General features: G+C 34.5%; 1 protein-coding gene across 1 annotated transcript; it reads right to left on the bottom strand.

Moving 5' to 3' along the window:
• Window positions 1–1,212: 1,212 nt before the first annotated feature.
• Window positions 1,213–20,425, bottom strand: LOC106138358 (uncharacterized). The gene is made up of 13 exons (XM_060948352.1): window positions 20,352–20,425; window positions 12,826–12,862; window positions 12,180–12,347; window positions 11,974–12,021; window positions 7,804–7,945; window positions 7,134–7,217; window positions 4,671–4,804; window positions 4,201–4,337; window positions 3,829–3,983; window positions 3,130–3,208; window positions 2,347–2,509; window positions 1,745–1,919; window positions 1,213–1,388 (listed from the first exon to the last, which is right to left on the bottom strand). Exons 1-13 carry the CDS (start codon window positions 20,423–20,425, stop codon window positions 1,213–1,215), a joined length of 1,572 nt encoding a protein of 523 aa, XP_060804335.1.
• Between the last annotated feature and the right edge of the window lie 1,300 nt (window positions 20,426–21,725).

Below are 21,725 nucleotides of genomic sequence, written 5' to 3'. Positions count from 1 at the left end.
ACGTAAAATTTGTTGTTATTTAAAGAAAACACATAGTGTATTTTATATTTATTTTAGTTGTGATACCTTAATTTATAATGAAATTAACCTTATTATTTTAAACTTATATCAAATATTTACAAATACTTAAAAAGTTGTATAAATAAATAAACTAACATCTTAATTTTTACCTGTTGTATCACAATATTGAGTAGTAAATTCTTAAAAAGTATTACAAATGACGGACAAAAAGGAGGAGACATATTTTCTCAGAAAATATAAGTCCTCACAATTCGTCTCTTTTGCTAAAAATTAAAATGTCTTACAATTAGTGTATAAATAAGAGAATATGTTAAATATAACCGAAAAATACTTTTCATTATTTTACTATTGGGTTGTCTAGTATAGTAAGCTATTTCTATGATACTTTGCCAAATACTAAGCGTATTTTACATAATGTCCTTACACTTAAGTAAAAGAAAACGCGCGCGTTAAATAAAAATAATTAATAAATACCAATATCCACATGTAGAAATTAGTGAGTATTAAAAAAATCTCAATTATGATATTATAGTAAGTAAAATCTCTTAAGCTGAACAATTAAGAACTAAGTTTTACAATAGACTATTAATATTTTTTCCTGTCTCTTGATGAAAATATCTCATCTTTATAATTCCGTTTTTTACTATGTGAAATCCATGCAGTAGTCAGTTATGTGAAACTAAATACAAGATTTACTTATTTGGATGATATGAGAACCCGTTTTCGTACTGGTAGTCCACTACAAGTCTTCGTATATTCGAAGTAAGCTTAATAACAAAATATAAATAGCATAAACTTTATCTAATTGACATTTCAAAATTCTTCAATTAAGATGGAAATAAACGATTAGTATGAATTCGATGAAAGTAATCTACCCAAAAATCGGATAATTTCTTGAAAGATCGGATAGCACTTCGAAGTCAAATACGTGGTGAGTGATCTAAAACATATTTTTTATTATTCTATAATAATTATAAAATAATTTGAACTTTAAACATTTCAGTTGATACTTTCAAATAACATATTTTAGGGGGCACCATACTTTTGCAGCCTTCAATTTTTAAAAGCCAATTTAAACGAAATGACGAAGAATGGCATAACAAATCTATTCTTAAAATTAGTCTCTACCAGACATGGCATAACACCATTACTCTTTATTGACCGCATAAAATTTTAAAAAATGTTGTAAGTCTATTTAATTCTTCCTTTATGCGGTACATAAGCGTGATGTGGGGCGTCTCTAGTTCTTCTTAATCCTCTGGCGGCGGCCATTAACCCGGCACAGAGCGCGGCTATTAAGACTCCTGATGAAACGGCGAGAGCAGAGAGTACTGAGGTCTTCATGCATGTTTGACCTTCTGCTAGACCTGGATTGATAAATAAAAAATAAATGAAATGCTTCAAGAACGTTGTCGGAGTCTTCAACAGCTTTTATTACATTACTGAGAAAATATATGCGTGCCTTTCTGATGCTGTGGAGCTCAAGGGACCAAGCCAGATAGTTAAATCAATTTAGGACGATATTTGGTAAACCAAAACATGGAAAAAGGACCTTTTTCTATTGTGAGAAAATTGTATTACTGTAAAGTAAACAGTTGATATTTTTTACATATTTACCGATCTTACTAAATCTTCCACCGATCGTCGGACTTGCCATATACATAACATATTATCTACTGTACAGCTTATCACATTATTTACCAACTCGAACAATTATACGTACTTGTATTAGCAGCTAGTTCTGAGTCCTCTTCGCCCTCTTGTAGCACCCTCAAGGACTGGAAAAGCGATATGTTTTCCGAAAGTCTCGGCGCCACACTCGCCGCCGCGGCGGTAGTGTCGCCCTCTAGCGAACGCTTGCGCACGCTCTTCATGTTACGCCAGTGGCAGGGTTGAGACTGGAAAATTTAGTTTTAAAATTAGTTAAATGTGTGAAACAAAAAGGTCATCACACGATAAAATATATATTGAACTCTATGACAGCAGGTTCCGATAAGTTTGACGTACTCGTAGGTACGATCAAAACTTTACCTCTATGGCATATGAAACCTATATGGCACAAACTGTCAAAATAACATGATTAACGACCAGTCCCCGAAAATAGGTCCTCTTTCCTGAACCCTTTGGACCCTCCAAAGGAAAGGGAAATTCGACATGCCACGCTCCCTGCATCACAAACAATCAAATATAAACCCCATTTTCCTCGTGTACAAATTGTTTTTCCAACTAGTTGTCATTAGATTTTTTTAAATTATCCCACGTAACTTGTCTTCAACAACGCGCAGAACAAACGACTAAAATTAATATAATAAGTGAGCCACTCACAGGACATCTGCCGTGACACATCCTAACATCGCACTCGATGTACAGCGCCGGCGATCCCGTGAACCGGAACGTCTTCATGTACGCGAACACCTGCGTCTCGAACACGCCCGACTCCGACCACGAGCCGCGGAAACGAGAGATGAGTTTATCATCCACCGGGCAACTGAAAATCATTAAACAGAACATAATTATTACATACATACATAATAGTCACGTCTATATCCCTTACGGGGTAGACAGAGCTAATAAAGTAAAGACTGAAAGGCCATGTTCAGCTGTATGGCTTTATGATGGAATTGAGATTCAAATAGTGACAGACTGCTAGCCCATCGCCTACAAGTGGAATCCCAAGTTTATAAGCCTATACCTTAGTCGTATTTTACATCTATGGGAAAGATTTGAAGTGGTTCTATTCCAACTTGCTGGAAACCACACAATACTAGTTAATTATTACTTGTGCATTATGATATTTTGTGATTCGTTTTCAGCAATACTTGAGCGAATGGCGATTGTAGGCTACCTGCTACCAAATTATTAGCAATAACGATGTTGAAAATCAATCATTCATCAAACATCATATTTTGATAGTATTGTAAACAATAAAAAAAATACTTCGACTAAATAAGATTTCAGTAATAGTCTAAATGAAATTAAGCATCTGAATTATCATTGAAAACTTGTTGCAATACCAAAGTAGGTACTGCGGATGAGATGAAGAACTTACATAGTTCATAGATTACAATTTTTAAAAGCTATTATTAGAAAAAAAAAACTGTAACATACCCGTATTCGTCAATAAGCTGTATCCGCTTGGTGGCACCGTTATGGGCAAAGCAGTCATTCACAACTATGTCGAACCCGTCTGTAAAGTTTGACACACATTAATTTAATTGGTGTAGCAGAATGGAGGATTGGGCGGAGGCACGCGATGGCCCGTTAAAACAGTTGATGAAGTTAAAACAATATGTCCATCCACGTGTCTAATATTTTTGAATTTGAATTATGATCTGTTAGGTATTTCTATGATCCAAGTTGAATCACTACCTGAATTCTTTCGGATACTGGGATCCTTTCTTAATTCTTTCTTGTTTCATATAAAGTGTTTTTGAATAACTGGCCTGACTTAAAGGCTAGTTAGGTTAGCTTGGTAAGTTTTCGTAATATGTATATTCCTACTTTAGTCGCCTCTTACCTAGCAATTTTTGGGGTCCTATTCAAAAGCGTGCCGTGAACCACACAGCTATTTCGTACTTATGTACAAAACATTCTGCCGCGGATGTTTCCATTACAATTTCAGCAGAGGAATTCTCTTTTACAATAAACTAGGTAAGTAGGTATATCATTTATATTTCTCCCGATAAACTAAACAACTTAAACTGTTAAAATTAAACAAATAGGGTTAAAGAAATAAATGTAAGCTTTGGTAATTATGAAGAAACCCTAACAAAAAATAATGAAAAAAGACAGGAAACAAATACATACCATAAGCACTCCTCATGTATATGAGCAGTGTAAGGGGATCTCCCACTCGGACCGGGCCGGACACGCGGGCGCCGGTCGCGCCGTACCCGGCCCGGATCTCCATGTAGCACTCCGGCGGCTGCAGCGTAAACACCACCGGGTTGCCGGTCGCTACCCTGGAGTAAGAAATTCAGTATCATGAATAAATTTACAAATAACATGGAGCAAAAAACATGTGTGGATCACTCCATTTAATAGAATAGGACACCCGTGGATGTCGTAAAAGGCGACTAACGGAATGGCTTATAAACTTGGTTCGCAATTTGTCACTATTTGTACTAAAAATTCACATCACACAAGTCTTGATAAAAAAAAGTTTTAAAGAAGTCTTACTCGACATCCAAGAAGGGGAAGGTAACGGTCTTCCAGAAGTCATATCCATACTCGCAGGTGACCTTGAAGTGCTCGTCTTGTTCCTCTTCAATCAGGGGGTTGTATTGCACCGTAATAGTGTTCCACATTAGATTTTTCTAAAAAATAAAACGCCAATTTTGTTATTACTTATACAAAAGATATTTTACTCGGTTAATCCCTAATCTACCAGGTAAGAAGAGTAGCTGGTGCACACTACATTTATTCTTTCTTACAAGACAAGCTCCACAGCATTTTTAATTGAGATAACTTGAGACATCACTCAAGCTGGAACACAATTGAACTTCGATCATTTCGCTAGTTTTAACCGTTTTGCATTGCAAACATACCCATATCTTAGATTCCTCAGAAAGAAAATCAGAACTAATACCGTACAAAAATCACATGCACAAATTGCGAATTTAGTTCAACTTGTGTGCTGTTGTACTCACAGTGGGGTGTTTTCTATTGTCATCGTGCTGGCTGTTTCTTCCGAGGGTACCGCACCGATTCAGCTGAATGTAGAATTCGTAGTAATCTCGACCTGTTCCATTGATGTACATGCAGTCCGGGTCGTAGGAATAGCCTAAAATTTATAAAATAAGTTCATAAGTCAAAACAAAATTTCATCGAAGTGGATTTTCTTTTTTTCATTACTTTGTTCTATAAAGTCCAAAATAGTGGAGGATCCAATATTGATCCCATATTAAGTTGTGTAACATAAATCAACCAAATAAAACACTCTCGTTTCCCGATCGCTTTCTCAGCTGCTAAGTTTGCTTAAAGACATACAAACCTTGAGGTTTGCTAAAAGACGATGAGATTATATGATGGTTAGAAACCTAAACTAAACAAAATGCACCCAAATCTAGTCGTCCGTTTCAAGTCGTTGGTAAACTCAATTGTATTCACTCAATTGTATGAAATGGAAACGACTGAGAATAATGTTAGCAGTGAAATGATCACCACCTTTTTGGTAACCTTGCCACAATTATACCAATTACAACGCTCCGAAAATAAGATTGGCTTTTTCACAGATCAGATGAACCAGAAGCGGAGATAAACACATTCCAGTAGCCGTCCCAGATATTTAACAAACCATAACAGAGGTACAAAAGTAATACCATCTCTTAATTTGTTTAGCTGCCATCTAAGTATGTCGGTTGATTTGCTCAAAATTGCCCACCAAAACGATTAATTTATCATACAATACCATGTATTTGTGAATGCAGCGGAATCTAGGCAATAGGGTTACCAATTTTGCTGTCAATTGGAATCGCGGTGTCGGTTCGAATGCGAAACTTACAGTAAAATACTTTTATTTTTATAATAATAAAGTTAATACTTTAATTATATTAGATTGAGATTTGGTATAATATAAATGACCGTCATTTATAAAATAGTCTAATAAATATAGTATGTATTCGTATTTTTCGGATTAACAAAAGCGTGTGGATGTGAATTTTGAAGATAAATTGCGTTTATATATATATTTTAGATTCAAATGCACGTACATTGACAAATCCTATTAATTCTCATTACCGCAGGAAATATAGAGCTGGCAGCGGGTTTTATTGAATCTTCAGTCAGCTATTTTGCTCCATTGCATAGCAACGGTGGCAGTTACATGTATTACTTAGAAAAGTGAGCCTAAGATAATGTCTTACGTCTAACCTGCCTTAATGCATTCAATTAATAAGCTACGAAATATGTGCCATAAGGATTTTCATAGGTCCAAATTTCAACAGGGTTTTATAATAAATTATTTCGACAGGGTTTCAATTTCGAAAAACACAATTTCGACTTAAAAATTAAATAAGTTCTTAAACGTCTAGATTCATCAAAAAAATATAATAAAACAAAAGTAAAATGAAAAAAAAACTAGCTAATTTTTCCGTCTAACCGTAGTTATTCCTAAATATCAATAACTTTCAGAAACATGACAAAGCCTCTCTGTGGGGAGTCCACCTCGCGGATTGAAACATCAATTCACTTACATTTTTCGATTTCAATTTTTATTTTCGAGCAACAAATTCGTTCAGCATTTTATCTAGTATTTATTAATGGTTTATTCATGGTCTAATATTATTGATGATAAATAGGAACCATATACCTAATAAAAAATGTACATAAAGGTGCGGTATTACTCAATAAGTACGTAGGTACTTAGTGAGATGATGATGTAGATCATCTTACTGTTTGTCTCCTACGGCGTCCCTGGGACGGACCCTGGATTTTTTTTGACAAAGACATTATTGGCATTACTTGAAGCAACTCCGTCAAAATTTTTTGGCGTCTTTTAATGGGTCTTTTAATGTCTTTTAACTCAACTCGCTAACTAGAATGAGCTCGAATCGTGAAAGTATAATGAAATTTTATGTATCATGATTGTCCTTTAAGTCTCCGTAGATTAATACTTACAGATTTAGATTTTAGAATTACAGTATTAAAATCTGATAACCATCGATATATAAGTACAAGATCAAAAATAATACTAGTTAAGACGATCCATATCTATCGCCGAGGCCTACTTGTTGGGCCGCGTTGCATGACTGACGAAACAATGACTCTGTTATGACAACTAAACACCTGCTAGCTAGTTAGCCCTGTAATTGTTTGGTTTTTTGTTATCGCTGCCTTAGCATTTGTTAACAACAAAATAAAATGATAACATGCTGATTTATCAATATAATAAGGATTCACTTTTAATATCTGCTCGAGAAAGAAAGACTTCTGACTTTTTCCTATAGAAGCGAATTTATTGGTTTGCATAATAGACACTTAAAAGGAAAAATGATAAGGTTTTTTCACGAACTTTTTTGCACTAAGAACGGCGGGTCACACAGAAAAGTACCGTTCACTCTGTGGCCCATAAAACAAATGCAAATAAGAAACAATAATAAGAAAAAAAATACCTGCTGAATAAACAAGTCCGGCAAATGAACCGTTGAATCCCACTCTTATCTTCATGAAATCGTCCTGGCATTCAGCTTCGATATCTGAAAAAAAAAACCAAATTCAATTTTAAAATTTGAATAATAGTGTTATCTAGATCGCTTTATTCATAGTACGTGTACATATTACGCGGTTTATGAATGGTCCAATAAAAACTGAATGTGCAAACAAAGGGTTGCACAAGAGAGCACTACTCGTATGGCATACCCCTCGAAGTAGTGATAGCATCTTTGCATTACAAAATTCAATGTTTTACATTTTTATCACTGAATATTATCAGGCCAAGGTTTACCATTATGCCTTGAATAATTTCTAGTCGTAGGACTACTAGGATTATTCCCCTTCTCTTTAAATAATTTGGGTGCAACGTAAATAAATAGCAACAAAAATTTTGATCCCCGCACGGTTAGAATTGGTTTCATACTTATTTGCATGTTGATCCCGCGCCGGCGGGAATCTCCTTCGACCTCCTGTAGGAATCTAGGTAACCTAGTTTAATGCTCATAGGAATGTAGCTATTCAAAGATCGGTCAAAGTAGAGAGAAAATTCGGAAATCGTTTCGGGCGCCAAAATAAAGAAGACCAACAGACTGAGGAGACGCACAGAAAAGACGATGATAAATAACTCACATTGTACCCTACTGCTGTTGGTCCTGTGTCGACGGTACTCGCGCTCCCAAGCCGGAGGCTCCCTCCAGGGTCCTTCGGGAGCTGGCGAGCGAGGCTTGATGCTCACGGGGATGTAGCTGTTCTTATCAGACAGGAAGACGACCTGGATAAGAAAACATTTCGATAAATATGAATCATTCTGTATCCCTGATCATTACTAGGTATATTTTTTTTGCTTTTAAAATCAGTCGATAAAATACCTACCTAAATAAAAAAAATACCTATCAATACTAAATTGGACTCGACAAAAACATGAAGTTACAAACAAAATTAATTTTCGCGCTAATATTTTAAAGTACATATATATATATATATATCTTTTTTTTATGTCATGCTGTCATCCAGCCAGTACTATCTTCTTATCAATGGTTCACATTTCAACTATCTGTTCTGACCACCCCATTTAGCTTAATGTTCTATTTGAGTCTTTTGACTATAACCTCTGTCCATTTCCAGGAGAACGCTCGTATACCACCATTCCTTAAAAACGTCGATAAGACTATGTTGTGTATTGCGATGGACGCTACACAAGATACCATCATTCAACACGGACATTGTGCAAACCGATAGCCCTGAGATAAATAACACTAACAACCAGCTTCCTCACGCGACTTTTGACTGCCAGTTCTACAATAAAGCAATTACTACGTGTAAACAAACTATTGTCTTAATTTGGCGTACAGAACAAAGTTATAGATGCTTATCTTGTTAACACAAATGCAAGTACAAACACCTTTTGATGTATATTTTACTATTTTTTCAGAATTATTTGTATGCTTCCGCTATGCAGATCGTAAAAGCCAAATATTACTTAAGGTAGAATGAATCTTACCGGTAATTAGAGGTAATTCTGAAAACGCCTTGTTTAAATAGAAATTACATGTGACGTGTAATTCTGTATTGTATAGTTTCTGAAGTAAAATTTAAACCCTAACTTATATACCTAAGCCACTAAAATATAGTTCGCCAATAGTCTCCTAAAAAAGAACAGTAACAAACGAAAGTACATTCAAATTTGTTTTAGATCGCGCCTATTATCGCATCAACAAAACATTGAAAACAAACTATCGAATAACGACAGTAGTGCACTATTTCACAGTCACGACCCTAGGAAAGTTTTGCACAAAAAAGTTTTTCTATGTCAGGGCGGTTCGCACGATGGCTCGGCCGGGCGGCGCCGGCGCAGCATCGCTGCACGCATTATAAAATTGGGCCAGTAGAGTTATCGCTCGATGGTTACTCTGCTGCACTCGCCACTACACTTTGTCAAATTGATAAAAAATAAAACAGAAGAATAATAAGCAACAATTTTCAATGAACAAAAAGTGTGGGCTGAATGAAGTGTTCCAATTTGAATGAAGTAGGAATGCTGCTTTACTATTTTAATAAATTGATTTATTTATCTACATTTTCTGCCAAATAAGAATATTTGTTGGTTTTAATGTATCATTACATAATTTAAATAATTGTACTTATTTAGATGTAATTTTAATGAATTATAATTTATTTAAATCACATATACGTCCTAAACAAGAAACAATATATATGGGTTTGGCCTACTCGTCAATTTGTCCCACATTTCTCCATTAACATAAACACCACCATCTTTAAAGCAATGATTATTTAAACTTTTTATGTATAAGTAACAGAAGATTACCTTTACGAGTGTATACTTTTTATGTTATGAATTTACCAAACAGTTATCGTGTGATTGAGTCGTAACCTGAAGTCAGCTATCAGACAGAATCACTCTTTGGAGAATATTGAACTTCTACATTTGACTGATTAGTCATTTTTTCACCATATATAATGGCACCGTGCAAACTATTAACATTTGGCTTGAAACGAATCTATGTATAGATTAATTTAAATTGAAATATAATAAAATTAACCACACTATCGATCTCTTTTTTCATCCAAAAATTTTCACTTATCAAAAGTGGGTTCTTAAGCACGATAACAAAAACTCTTAATCTTTTGCAAATCGAACCAGTACCCTACTTCATACGGTCCAATGTAAAGAAGCTTGTCAGACTGTGTCTAATCATATTTGCGAAGTCACCGGCTAAGAATTCTATCAATCACTCCGTCAATAGTCGAATAATGGGTGTAAATTGGTAGCCATTACGAGAACCTTTCACCCATTTCCCTGAAGATAATTGTGCCTAATTGTGCTGCCGCTTTGTAGCAGACAGGCGTTTTGTTAGTTTTAGTCAAAAATAAATCTACTACAGATGGATTATCGTTCTCGTTTGACCTACGAACAGTTTGACGCATTGGAGTTCATTCTGTCGACAAAAAGTTCAAAGAAAAGTCCTGACACTGAACGCCTGAAAAAATAATTATCATATCTAAATCTGTATTCTAAATTCCCAAAGTTCCGGTAATCATGACTATATTAACTAAGTATTATATGTGATTTAAGCGCCTATTGTTAGAGCATTGAAACTGTTGTTTTTTATTTATATCTTCTTTTCAGTTTTGTACCAAACACGGTCTTGCGAATTATGTCTATACCTACATTTTTGACAATAAAAGTGAGAGTAAAAAAAAACAAAGCACTGTTCTAATTTGTAGCTACTGTAGCATGAAGCCGCAAACAATATTTCAGTACTTTATGCGATTTGACACAGTCACCTGAATTCCTAACCACAGATTAGTGACGTCTCTTAAATTCCGCTGAATAGTATGTACGTAAACGGCTTTTCAATCGGTTACCGCAACGCACGTATTCTAATTACCTACTAACTTATAGAATTATTATTTGGAACAAAATGTGGGACAACCCTAATATCCATAGATAGTTTGAAAGGTTCCATGAGAAAGTTCAAAACGTCGATCATGCACGACCAAAATTATACGAAAATTCTTATACCGATGTAAACTGGGTCGGCCCATAAACTAACCTTAATTTTATTCAAAACTAGCTGTGCCCGCAACTTCGTCCGCGTGGAATAGTTATTTTGGGCATCATTGATGAATCAGTTACCCGTTTTTTTCACATTTTCCATAATATCTTTGCTCCTTATAGTTGCAGCGTGATTTTATATAGCCTAGAGCCTTCTTCGATAAATTGTCTATTCAACGCGAATATTATTTTTCATTTCGAACCCGTAAATTCCTGAGATTGACGCGTTCAGACAAACAAACAAACTCTTCAGCTATATAATATTAGTATAGATAATCCAAGTTTCCACCACAAATCGTTTAAATAATATAAATACTTATATGAGTCTGTACTTGTGGTTTGTATCGTGAGCCCGATGCTTGTTAGCGTATTTCATTTCATGTATAGGTAAGTTTGGTGTTTCTATATCGATTTAGATGATGATTTTTAAGAATTACGAATGAGTGTGAGTGTTATTGGTATTATAAACGTCAGAGTAAAGAAATATAATCAGAAATCTCCGAACTGCTAAGCTATTAGGAATTACACGTGTTATTGTGAGTCAACCATAAAAGATAGACTTATGCTATCTTGGGATATTTTTTCAATAATTTTATGTAGAATATTTCCGTTATACATGGTTTCGGCCATTAAGGCTGCACACGCGATGGAAGCTTAAAAATCAAATAATTTCTCCCGTTTTCCCAACATTTCCTTTCACTGCCCTGCTCCTACTGATTGTAGCGTAATGAAAAGTATACTATAACCTGCTCAGGAGTATGAAGAATAACTGTACCAAGTTTCGTTAAAATCCGTCAAGTAGTTTTTGTTTCTATAAAGAACATACAGACAGACAGACAGACAGACAAAAATTTTACTGATTGCATTTTTGGCATCAGTATCGATCACTAATCACCCCCTGATAGTTATTTTGAAAATATATTCCATGTACAGAATTGACCTCTCTACAGATTTATTATAAGTATAGATATAGATAAGTAATTATAATTGTTGAATTACCTTCACATGAGTATAATATATTTTGTTAATTGTTTTAATTCATTTCATGTAATTTTTTGTTACCTACCTACCAAAGCTACGATGATATTCACATATATCGGAAAAAAACTACTATTCAGGACAATCTACTTATCATATTTCTAAAAGCCTAGCATACTTTGGTTTAAGTTGAGTTTTCTTTCTAATGTATTGCAGTAAATATGAAATGAAATTTAAAAACTTACAGGATCTTGTTCACTTCCATCCGTTTTCAGCGCTTCTCTAGTCTCATTCTGGAATAGGAAATAAAATAAACATAGATTTTAATCTCAATGTCAATATTCTATTTTATCTCCAAATAATACGATTTTTTAAACAAATTTTTAGATTTAGAAGACAACGGCTTTGACAAAACGTTTTCTCATAAAGAAGATTAAAAAATAATCCTTACCTTAACATTGATAACTGGTACCGGATCAGGCGGGTCATCTCCCGACCCCTCCTGTATCTCCGACGACGCTGAGGAAGAAGAGCTGACTGATACCACTGAGACCTCCGTGGACGCCTCTGTAGACTCCGCCGATGAACTCTCATGGTGGCTTGCCGCCGCCTCTGTGCTCTGTTGATTAAGAAATACTTTTTTTATTAAGAAGCATCAAGAGCTTTGGTTTCGACCAGCGTGTATTACGAAAGTGACTTTCTTATTATTACTTTAAAAGGAGGAATCAAAAGTTTTGAATATGGACCAGCTAATATTGTGATAAGAAAACGAAAAAAATATCATTTTATTTAACTACATACATACATAAATAAGCACGTCTATATGCCTCGCGGGGTAGACAGAGCCAACAGTCTTCAAAAGACTGAAAGACCACGTTCAGCTGTTTGGCTTCATGATAGAATTATTATCTAAGTAGAGCTTATTACGCAGTACCTATCTTCGGCATATTTATGTAGAGGTTGGTGCGATTAAAAATTTCGCATTTGTCTAATTAAATTTTGCGCTCGTATTTGCGCATTTGTATAATTCTTATCAATAAAAGATGCTTTGGAGCGTGGGGTCTGCTAAATTAAACTTAGGTATTAAATTTACTTACTTTTATGATAGCAAGGCAGCTGCACATGACCATGAGCCTGAAACAAAGAAACAATTTGAATTGAACTTGTAAATTTCTATTTTACTTGTAAATAACTTCTTCTACTACTCGATTTAATTATTCTAAATTTTATTATGAAATTTTTTTTCGTAACAATATCTATATATATAAAACTCTTCCGTTACTGAGTGACTGACTGACAGACAACGCACAGTCGAAACTACTGGTCGTAGACAGCTGAAATTTGGAATGTAGGTTCCTTGGGATATGTAGGGGAGCACTAAGAAAGGATTTTTGGAAATTCAATCCCCAAGGGGGGGAAAAGGGGTAAAAACGTTTCTATGAAAAATCTTATTCCTTGGGTTTATAAACTTGAAACTTGGCATGAACACGTACATAGGCAAGTAAATATGTTTGACATTATAAGTTTTTTCAAACTACCCTCCAATCGTGATTTAGGGGGTGCGATTGGGTGACTGATTTATTAACGCACAGCAGAAACCGCTCGGTATAGGAGTCTGAGATTTTGAACAGAGGTTCCTTTAGTAACATAAGTGAGCACTAAGAAGGGATTTTTGAAATGTCAACCCCCAAGGGGGGGAAACGGGATAAACTGAGCCGGGGCTGCGGGAAAGTTCTAACGAGATACCGTGGCCCCGGAACGCAAAGGGCAACTGAAGGAACGAGGTGGGTTTTAGTCCCTTTTAGTAGTTAGTTTTTTAACTTTCAGTCGTCTCTTTAACATACATAATAACATACATAATTATGTACATACATGCATAACATTAATAACATCACGCCTTTAAATCGTTATTTTGTGTTAACACTACCCATACAAACAGCTACGAAATTTGTCCGCATCCATTTTCACCTAAATTCTTAACGTTAATGAGATTTACTTTTTATTATCAGGTCAACCTAATAGCCTCACATGTACGTATAACTTCGTAAGAATTTTCTTTCAACTCCTAACCGTTGAGGAGTTGTACCTTCCATCATCAGCTCATTCACATGGGATGATGACTATCAGACGCAAATACTTAAACAGATCTATGAAATTGTCAAAAACGTAATTGCCTGTAAATTTGAGGTTTGCCCTTGATTTCCCTGGAATACCATCATCAGATCCTGACTAGGTAACAACGGGACCAACTTGAAAGTATACTCTACCGAACAAAAAAAGAATCACGTAAATCGGTCCATAAATCTCGGCGTAATCGGTATGCATAAATAAAACACCCGAATTTTATTTTCTATTTACTATCACGAGTTGTCTCGATGCTCGATAGATGGCGTTGGCATCGAGATAGATCGCGCTATGGTTTCGTTACCGTCCTTTAGCTAGGTAGCGTAAAATATTTTAATTAATCGTGTAATTTTAGCAGCGCCCCTAGCGGACATACGCGAAACTACATATTACACACTACAAATATTTTGATTTGAAATTATTATTCGTTTGATTCATTAACTTTTAACTTGACTTATTTAACTTATTTTACTCTCTATTTCAGTTAATTTTTGATTTGTTGATTAGATTTGTTTGATATTTTTGATAGTGATAGGTGTCGAAGTGCGAGAATTCTTAAATATTGGTTAGTAAAAAATACGTATCAGTTGCGGAAAGCAGGATGGCACTAAATAGGATGGGATGGGACAGAATAGGACTGGACGGGGCAGGACGGGACACAACAGGTTGGGACGGGACGGAACAGAACGAGAAGAGACGGGACAAGACGGGAGAAGCCATATGAATTTAAACCAAATATAAACATAAAACAGCCCCGCACGATACGGGATAAAAAAATGGGTGAAATTTTATGGCGTATCCTTATAATATAAATACATTTGCGCGGGTGAAGCCGCGGGCAAAAGCTAGTTTTATTAATATTTTTTTATGGTCGTACTTTTTATCAAGTGCTAGACTTGATTTACAGATCAGCGTACCTGGGAAGACAGTGAAATTGGAAACTATTTCATTGCGAAACGATTTCATAGCACTAGCGGTAATCGCAATTTGAGGGCGTTTCGCCGCAGGACTTCGTGACTTCGCAAGGAGCTATTGAAGGACTATTGATTATGTTTGATGGCTCAGGCACTGGTAATTTTTCTCGGAACTTATAGTTCATTAATTATCATTTCTTTTCGCATTGACGTAACGGCATCGCCAGCATGAAACGAGAGTTAGAAAAAGATGCAAAGAATAATTGTTAAAGTGTTTATAGACTTTTTATACCAATTTCTAAGGAATCCTTGCTTAAGTAGCGGTTATTGTTCCTATATTTCACTTATATACACTATTCGCCACTTTTGTATCTTGAATTATTATTTGGAGAGGTACTTAAATAAACATAATTTCAAGAAGATTCTCCTATCAATTTCTATGATGTGAGTTTATTGAAGTAATCTAAAAAATAAGCATTCCAATCAATCTACTATTTCAAAGAACAATATCCATTTTTCCTTTGTGATAAAATTACGGGGCAGGTCAAATCGAATACGAAACGTGATACATTCTAATGATGATTTTGCTGTCGGTAGCCGGCAAACAAACGCAGCTAAACGCGGGCAAACCAAAGGGCGGTCATGAGTCTTGAAAAAAATGAACTAACTTTTTTATAATCGGTGGCAATCCCCTTTTAAATAACGGCTTTCGGAATGATTTTCCTGCCAAAACTAAAAACTTTAAATTACGACATGATTATGTAGACAGTTTAACATCATATCACTTTTCACCCGGGACTTCACGCCGGCGAGCGATTCCAAAACCTCTTTTATTACTGCTGCATGTATCATTCAGTAAAATCCATTTACTTTGACATTTTTCTTTATGAGACAAATCTTGTTTCTCCACATTTTTATGTGGAGCGCTAGCCCACATGGGATATTACTTTAGTCAACGACACGTTACAAGTTACAATATAATAACAGACAAAAATACATTTTCATTACAATAGCAACCATGCATGTTGTGGTGAGAACATTTCTTCATATTGAGAAAGAGTCTACTAGAATTTTCTAAAGTCCGTTCAGAACAATTTCCATCCATTTATCCTAATTATGAATAAATCTTTATTTTGTGTCCCTAGAATAATATATGAAATAGATCAATAAAGTGACAATGACAGAAACGACTGAGGCAATCCATATCATATCAACACCCATGGGCATATTAATTTTTTTCAGAGTTTACCTCTAGACATCACGCCTGTAAAGTGATAAAATAAAATTTGAAGATCGCAACGGTAGTGCGCTTGTCTGTGACATATCCCTATATATAAATTAATTAAAAAATATAGCATTGTTGAGTTAGTATCTCGTAACATAAGTCTAGAATTTACTTCAATTCTAACTCGATCTGTGTAATTTTTCCCGATTTATTTTTTTATAAAAATGAAATTTTGCAGATTTCTCAGTCCTAATTGCAAACTTTATTGTGCAAAATGTTGATGGCGTTCCTCGGCTCTCCAGAGAGGTGAGGACTAAACAGGCACTAACTCCAGTCGCCAGGAGGTGGAGGTAATGGAATTATTTCATTATTAACAGTCAACCTAAACCTGAAGCACATAATTTAATGTAAAATTTGACGTTAAAAACCGATACCAAATGATACAGCTATAACAGTATGCGTAAGCGCATGAGATTCAGTGGTCGGTGTCCGGTCAGCCCCGGGGTCAAAAGACACGCCGGGTAATGACAGGCTGAATCTATATCGATTGCTGCGGTTTCGATCAATTCATTCTTATTACCACCATTATGTATATTTGTGGAGTTTACTTTTGTATGTGTAAGACAATACGTGTCTTCATCTAAAGCATGACTTTAGGTTTCTTAGATTATAAAATTGAACCATATCTGTACTAGTAGTTAATTGCTATCTGTAAAACAAAAATTAATCACTTCTTTGAGTAAAAAGTGTTCATTCGCTCAACATTGTTGTTAATTATCCGATGTATTTTTCAAATAAAATCTAAAGTACCTAAGAAATGAAAAAATATTTAAAAATATATTTCCAGACTACATTAAAGCTTCAAGCCCGATCAATAAAACAGAAGGGAATTTATATGCCATCTGAAATTAATTTCAAAGATTTCACCATTACAAGTGTTTATATCTACCTATCGAAAAGTTACCATACAATATGTGTAGGTATGGAAAAAAAATATTTGTTAAACAATGCAACTAGAGGGATAGATGATGAACGCAAATATATTGTGAGGAATTTTACTTTCTCGAGCAGATAACCGTTAAATTGGATCGACTCGAGTATATCCCTTCGTCATGGCAATTGATAGCGGCTATTACATCTGCCGGTTCAAGTTACTTCCAAAAAGTTCAAGCGCACTCAATTTGTATGAAGTAAGATAAGACAGCTGCATTCTGTAATAAATTTACTGTTAATAATGCTCATTATCACGTCTTAGTTTCTTATTGGGCGGACATAGCCAGTAGTCATATGCGGGAGCCACTAGTCGCTAGCCCATCATAGACCATTGCTTAAAATAAGAAATGCTTCATGATGGATGATGAGATGGCTGAGCAAAGACGTGACAAAAACATTGATTCATAGACTAATTTTATTCACTTTAATATATTATATAACTATAAGGTATCCAATTCATGTAATTGTATAGATTATTCATTATTTATTCGTCCCATATCTGCCAGTTAAGACAAGATTCAATCTTTTACATGGCCTCAATCAGTCTTATCAATATCGTACAAAACACAAATACTATAGACATATAATAGACAATATAGACAACTAATGAGAATGAGAACAATACGAGATGCCCAATTTGCATTGATCAGAATTAACTGACAAATCGCCTGAACTTTGATCCACCAATCGTGATTGGGAGCGCAATCAATCGATATCGGAGTGATCTCAGTCGTTTACTCGGTTATAATCGATGTGGTTCGTGATCGGTGCGCGATTAAGTCGATCCGTTACTATTGCATATTCGTATAGGTACACGGTATAGTTATCGAAATTCCGCTTCGGAAATATGTTGCGATGTGTGTACGATTGAATAGAAAAATAATGTATTTGTGATCAACAACAGGTCAGGACTAATTAGGTTCTTTAATGCGGTCAATATTATGATAGAAAGTGTCTACACATTTTAACAAGTATTAACCCTTAAACGCGGTGCATCCAAGCTCAAGCAATTTTCAATTAATAAGGGCTTTTTCAAAAGCAACTTAACTGAAATTCTTTTAAATAAGGTAATATAGGATGTTAAAATATTTATTACAAAATTCGAAAAATAACAGTTACAAATCATTTGTTACAAACAAATCAAATATTGTTATTTTTAATGTATTTTTATGTATTACTTATAATTTGTTATGTACTATAAAGAATTTACAAACAAACAAACAATTTCGCCCATCTTAATCATATATAAATAACTAAGTAAATACTCTAAGATTTTAACCAATTTGAGACAGAACTAAAACATATCACAGCAAAAACCATTAACAAACTTCTCCACAAATTATGTTAATGTTTTATGATTTATTTAACACAAAAATAAATTATTTATGTTTGTTGAAAATAAAAATCGACCGTCGACAACGAACTTCACGCATTTCTTTCGTAAACTCCAATTGGGATAAAAAGCGTAAAATTGTCTATTTACTCAGACACTTCCACTCTTTCACCTTTATGGTGTTTCGAGGACAACACTCGAACTAACTCTCGATTTCGATGTATAGATTTTTATTTATTTTAACGTAGAATAAAGTGTGGAAAAATTTGAAAGGTGCCAGAATATCTGATAATATGTCTAAAACTACGGCCTATTTTTTGGCCATCAGTAACAAGTCAGAACGTTCTGACTTGTTACTGATGGCCAAAAAATTAAAATTATGTTGATATTTAGAATACAAGAAGTTTCAGTAAAATACAACCAATATTGTTATCTTATCAATATTAATAATCATCATATTATTATTATATTAATTTAATTAATAACGTCTAAGCTTATTTTATTGTTATTGTATTTTTTCAATTTTAATAGCTGAACGTGGCCATTCAGTCTTTTCAAGACTGTTGGCTCTGTCTACCCCGCAAGGGATATAGACGTGATCATATGTATGTATGTATGTATGTATTTTTTCACAGCTGTGTCGTAGCTTGGCCTCTACGAAAGCTAGACCATGGCTCGTTGAAGTCTTTTGTACTGAACTACAAATAAAATAAATATAAGACCGTAAGGCCGATTTGCATGCGATTTGTCAGTATATTCTGATCAATGCAAATTGGACATCTCGTATTGTTCTCATTCTCATTTATCGTGTAGAGTAGGTATTTGTATTTTGTACGATATTGATAAGACTGATTGAGGCCATGTAAAAGATTGAATCTTGTCTTAACTGACAGATATGGGAAGAATAAATCATGAATAATCTATACATGAATTTGGATACCTTATGCTTACATATATTAAAGTGAATAAAATTTCGCTTTCACTAATTCACCAGCAGTAATTTACCCAAATTACACTAATTTTATTTACGTACTTAACTATGTAAACACAATTTTTAACTACATGTTATTAGGTCGCTTACTAAAGAGAATTGAGACCGTTAAACTACCTTGTTGTTCTTATAATTTATACTTTCAACACTTGTATTTTCTTGTGAATAAACTCTATTACTGTTTGTTCATCTTACGGGGAAGACAGAGCCACGTTTAGCTGAATAGGCTTAATAATGGAATTAACTTTTAGAGACAATGACAGGTTACTTGTCCATGTATAGTAGAATCCCAAGAATAAATAGTGTTTAATAGCATTTATTCAGATTCATCATATTTATAAATTCTGTATATTTTTTCCAGTAAATATTTAATTAAATCTGATGGAATTCTTTGTAGGCGCCAAACTATACGATGCGTAAATCATACGTATGTTGAAAGTTGCGCAACAGTTTTAATTATAATTATTAACTTTTAGCGTAACTAGTGCAATATATTATGCTCTGAATACCATTATTGACGTGATAAAAGATAAAGATTTGCCTAAAAATAATAACAATAACATTGCGATATTTTTAAAAGCGATGCTATCCACTATGATTATATTGACAACAATCCTGATGGAACTGAGACATCTAAAAGAGACCACGACCGATATAAAATCATGATACATAGTATTCATTTAGAGGATACTTCATTACTGATGAGCTCCAAGACGGGGAGCTAAGATTCTTCATTCATTAATGAAGATATTAAAAGATAAATGAATAAATAATGAAGATAAAATGAATTCATTCATATAATCTCGTCTATATTCCTTGCGGAGTAAACAGAGCCAGCATTCTTGAAAGACTGATAGTCCACGTTCAGCTGTTGATTTTCTTATTGTTTTTTTTTAATTTAATCTAATAAATGTTAGCTTTCTACGCAGTAGTTTTAGCTGATCGAACATTATGTCACTCAAATTCTTATTTTATTGATAGAAATAGAAATTTTATAACAAGTTTTTAGTCATCCTTTACGCAGGCCACGCATATTGTTTTACATTGTGCAAGCCGTCATAACGCCGGCCTCGTCGCTTCCGAACTCTTTGACCTCGGAACCGCTTCCTCCCCGCATCTGGGTCGCAGTCAAGGAGTCTCGTAATTACTGATTAAACTAGTTAATGTATAATATAAAGTAAACATTAATTTCGCCACTTAATTACAGTTAAAATGATAATTATATGGACTTCAGTTCAAACTTTGTGGCCGTACCGTGACCTTTTTTTCTCCTAAAAGATTTATTTTCATTCTGCTCATAGGTATTTAGCGCAAATAACTTTTGGAAAAACAATATCTAGTTTATAATAGGACGTCAATCATTGCTGAACCATTCAATCGGTTGCCTAGACATGTTTTGAGCCCAAAAAAGCATAGAACTCATAGCCTTTTTTGCCTAATCGAAAGAGTAACGCTTAACATTTAAAAATGCACTTGACTCAGAAAAGAGTGTGATGTATGGCTACAGTTCAATCAAAGATACTTTAGTATGGATATAAATACAATCTATCTGTACTCTACTGTATTATATGTACTCTTTACTAAGTCACCACACTATTGTTATTCAATTACTCATCATTCATCACAAAAAGATTAAGCTTAACGGGCATCAAGTCGAGATCACACGCTCTTCTGACTTACTAATACTATGCGTAGATAGGAATTAATCAATTAATAGTATAGTATTAGCTCCAAGCACAGGGCGACTGCCCCCCCTTGTTCACATCAATTGAGCTAATTCTAATTCTTGTAACTTTTATCATATTGGGTTTGTGAGACTATTTTGCTGACAGAATCTTTGCTCTTTTTCAACAGGATTCTATGGCAATCATGTTTTTATAGAAATGGGGACATTTTTTTACTTCTATCATTCTTTATTTAATTTGTAAATTGATAATGGATATATTTAATGAGAAATAATATGACTTTTATCTGGCACTCAAAACATAATTGAGAACTTAAATTGCCATAGATCGACTTAACTTTAAGTATATTTGTATTTTTTTCTTTTATTTTGCATTGCATTTTAGGACAGGACGTAGTACTACGGGTATAAAGGTTATGTAAAAAGTATTTAGCCACACATGTGCAGTACCGCCGAGCGGAACGCACCGTTAGCGCCACGCCTGGCGTGACATCTCGGCTTTGCACGTCTAGTGATAAACTGCCGACCTATTACTACCAATGTCACCGTTTCTCACACCTAGGAGAAACTTTGGAGTAAATAAATACTAAGAACGTAGTAAAACTAAATTGGTTACCTTTTGGTATTACCTTCTAAGGTAGAGATCTGATCTGAATAAAATCATTCTCATTTTATTCCAGGAAAGAGCCTGGGGTCCGCCTCTTACTACGAAGAATGGGTAAATGAGGTAATA

This window comes from Amyelois transitella, chromosome 15, assembly GCF_032362555.1.
Source record: "Amyelois transitella isolate CPQ chromosome 15, ilAmyTran1.1, whole genome shotgun sequence".
Classification (NCBI taxonomy): Eukaryota; Metazoa; Arthropoda; class Insecta; order Lepidoptera; family Pyralidae; genus Amyelois; species Amyelois transitella.
This window is presented reverse-complemented; position numbering and strand designations above follow the sequence as displayed.

Bases quoted from the DNA above. Each gene is read 5' to 3' on its own strand.
- LOC106138358 (XM_060948352.1), bottom strand. From the start codon at position 20,425: ATGCGGGGAGGAAGCGGTTCCGAGGTCAAAGAGTTCGGAAGCGACGAG. The intron at 4,338-4,670 runs GTGAGTACAACA...TTTATTTTTTAG, and splicing joins ACAATAGAAAACACCCCACT to AAAAATCTAATGTGGAACAC. The intron at 3,984-4,200 runs GTAAGACTTCTT...TTCTTACTCCAG, and splicing joins TTCCCCTTCTTGGATGTCGA to GGTAGCGACCGGCAACCCGG.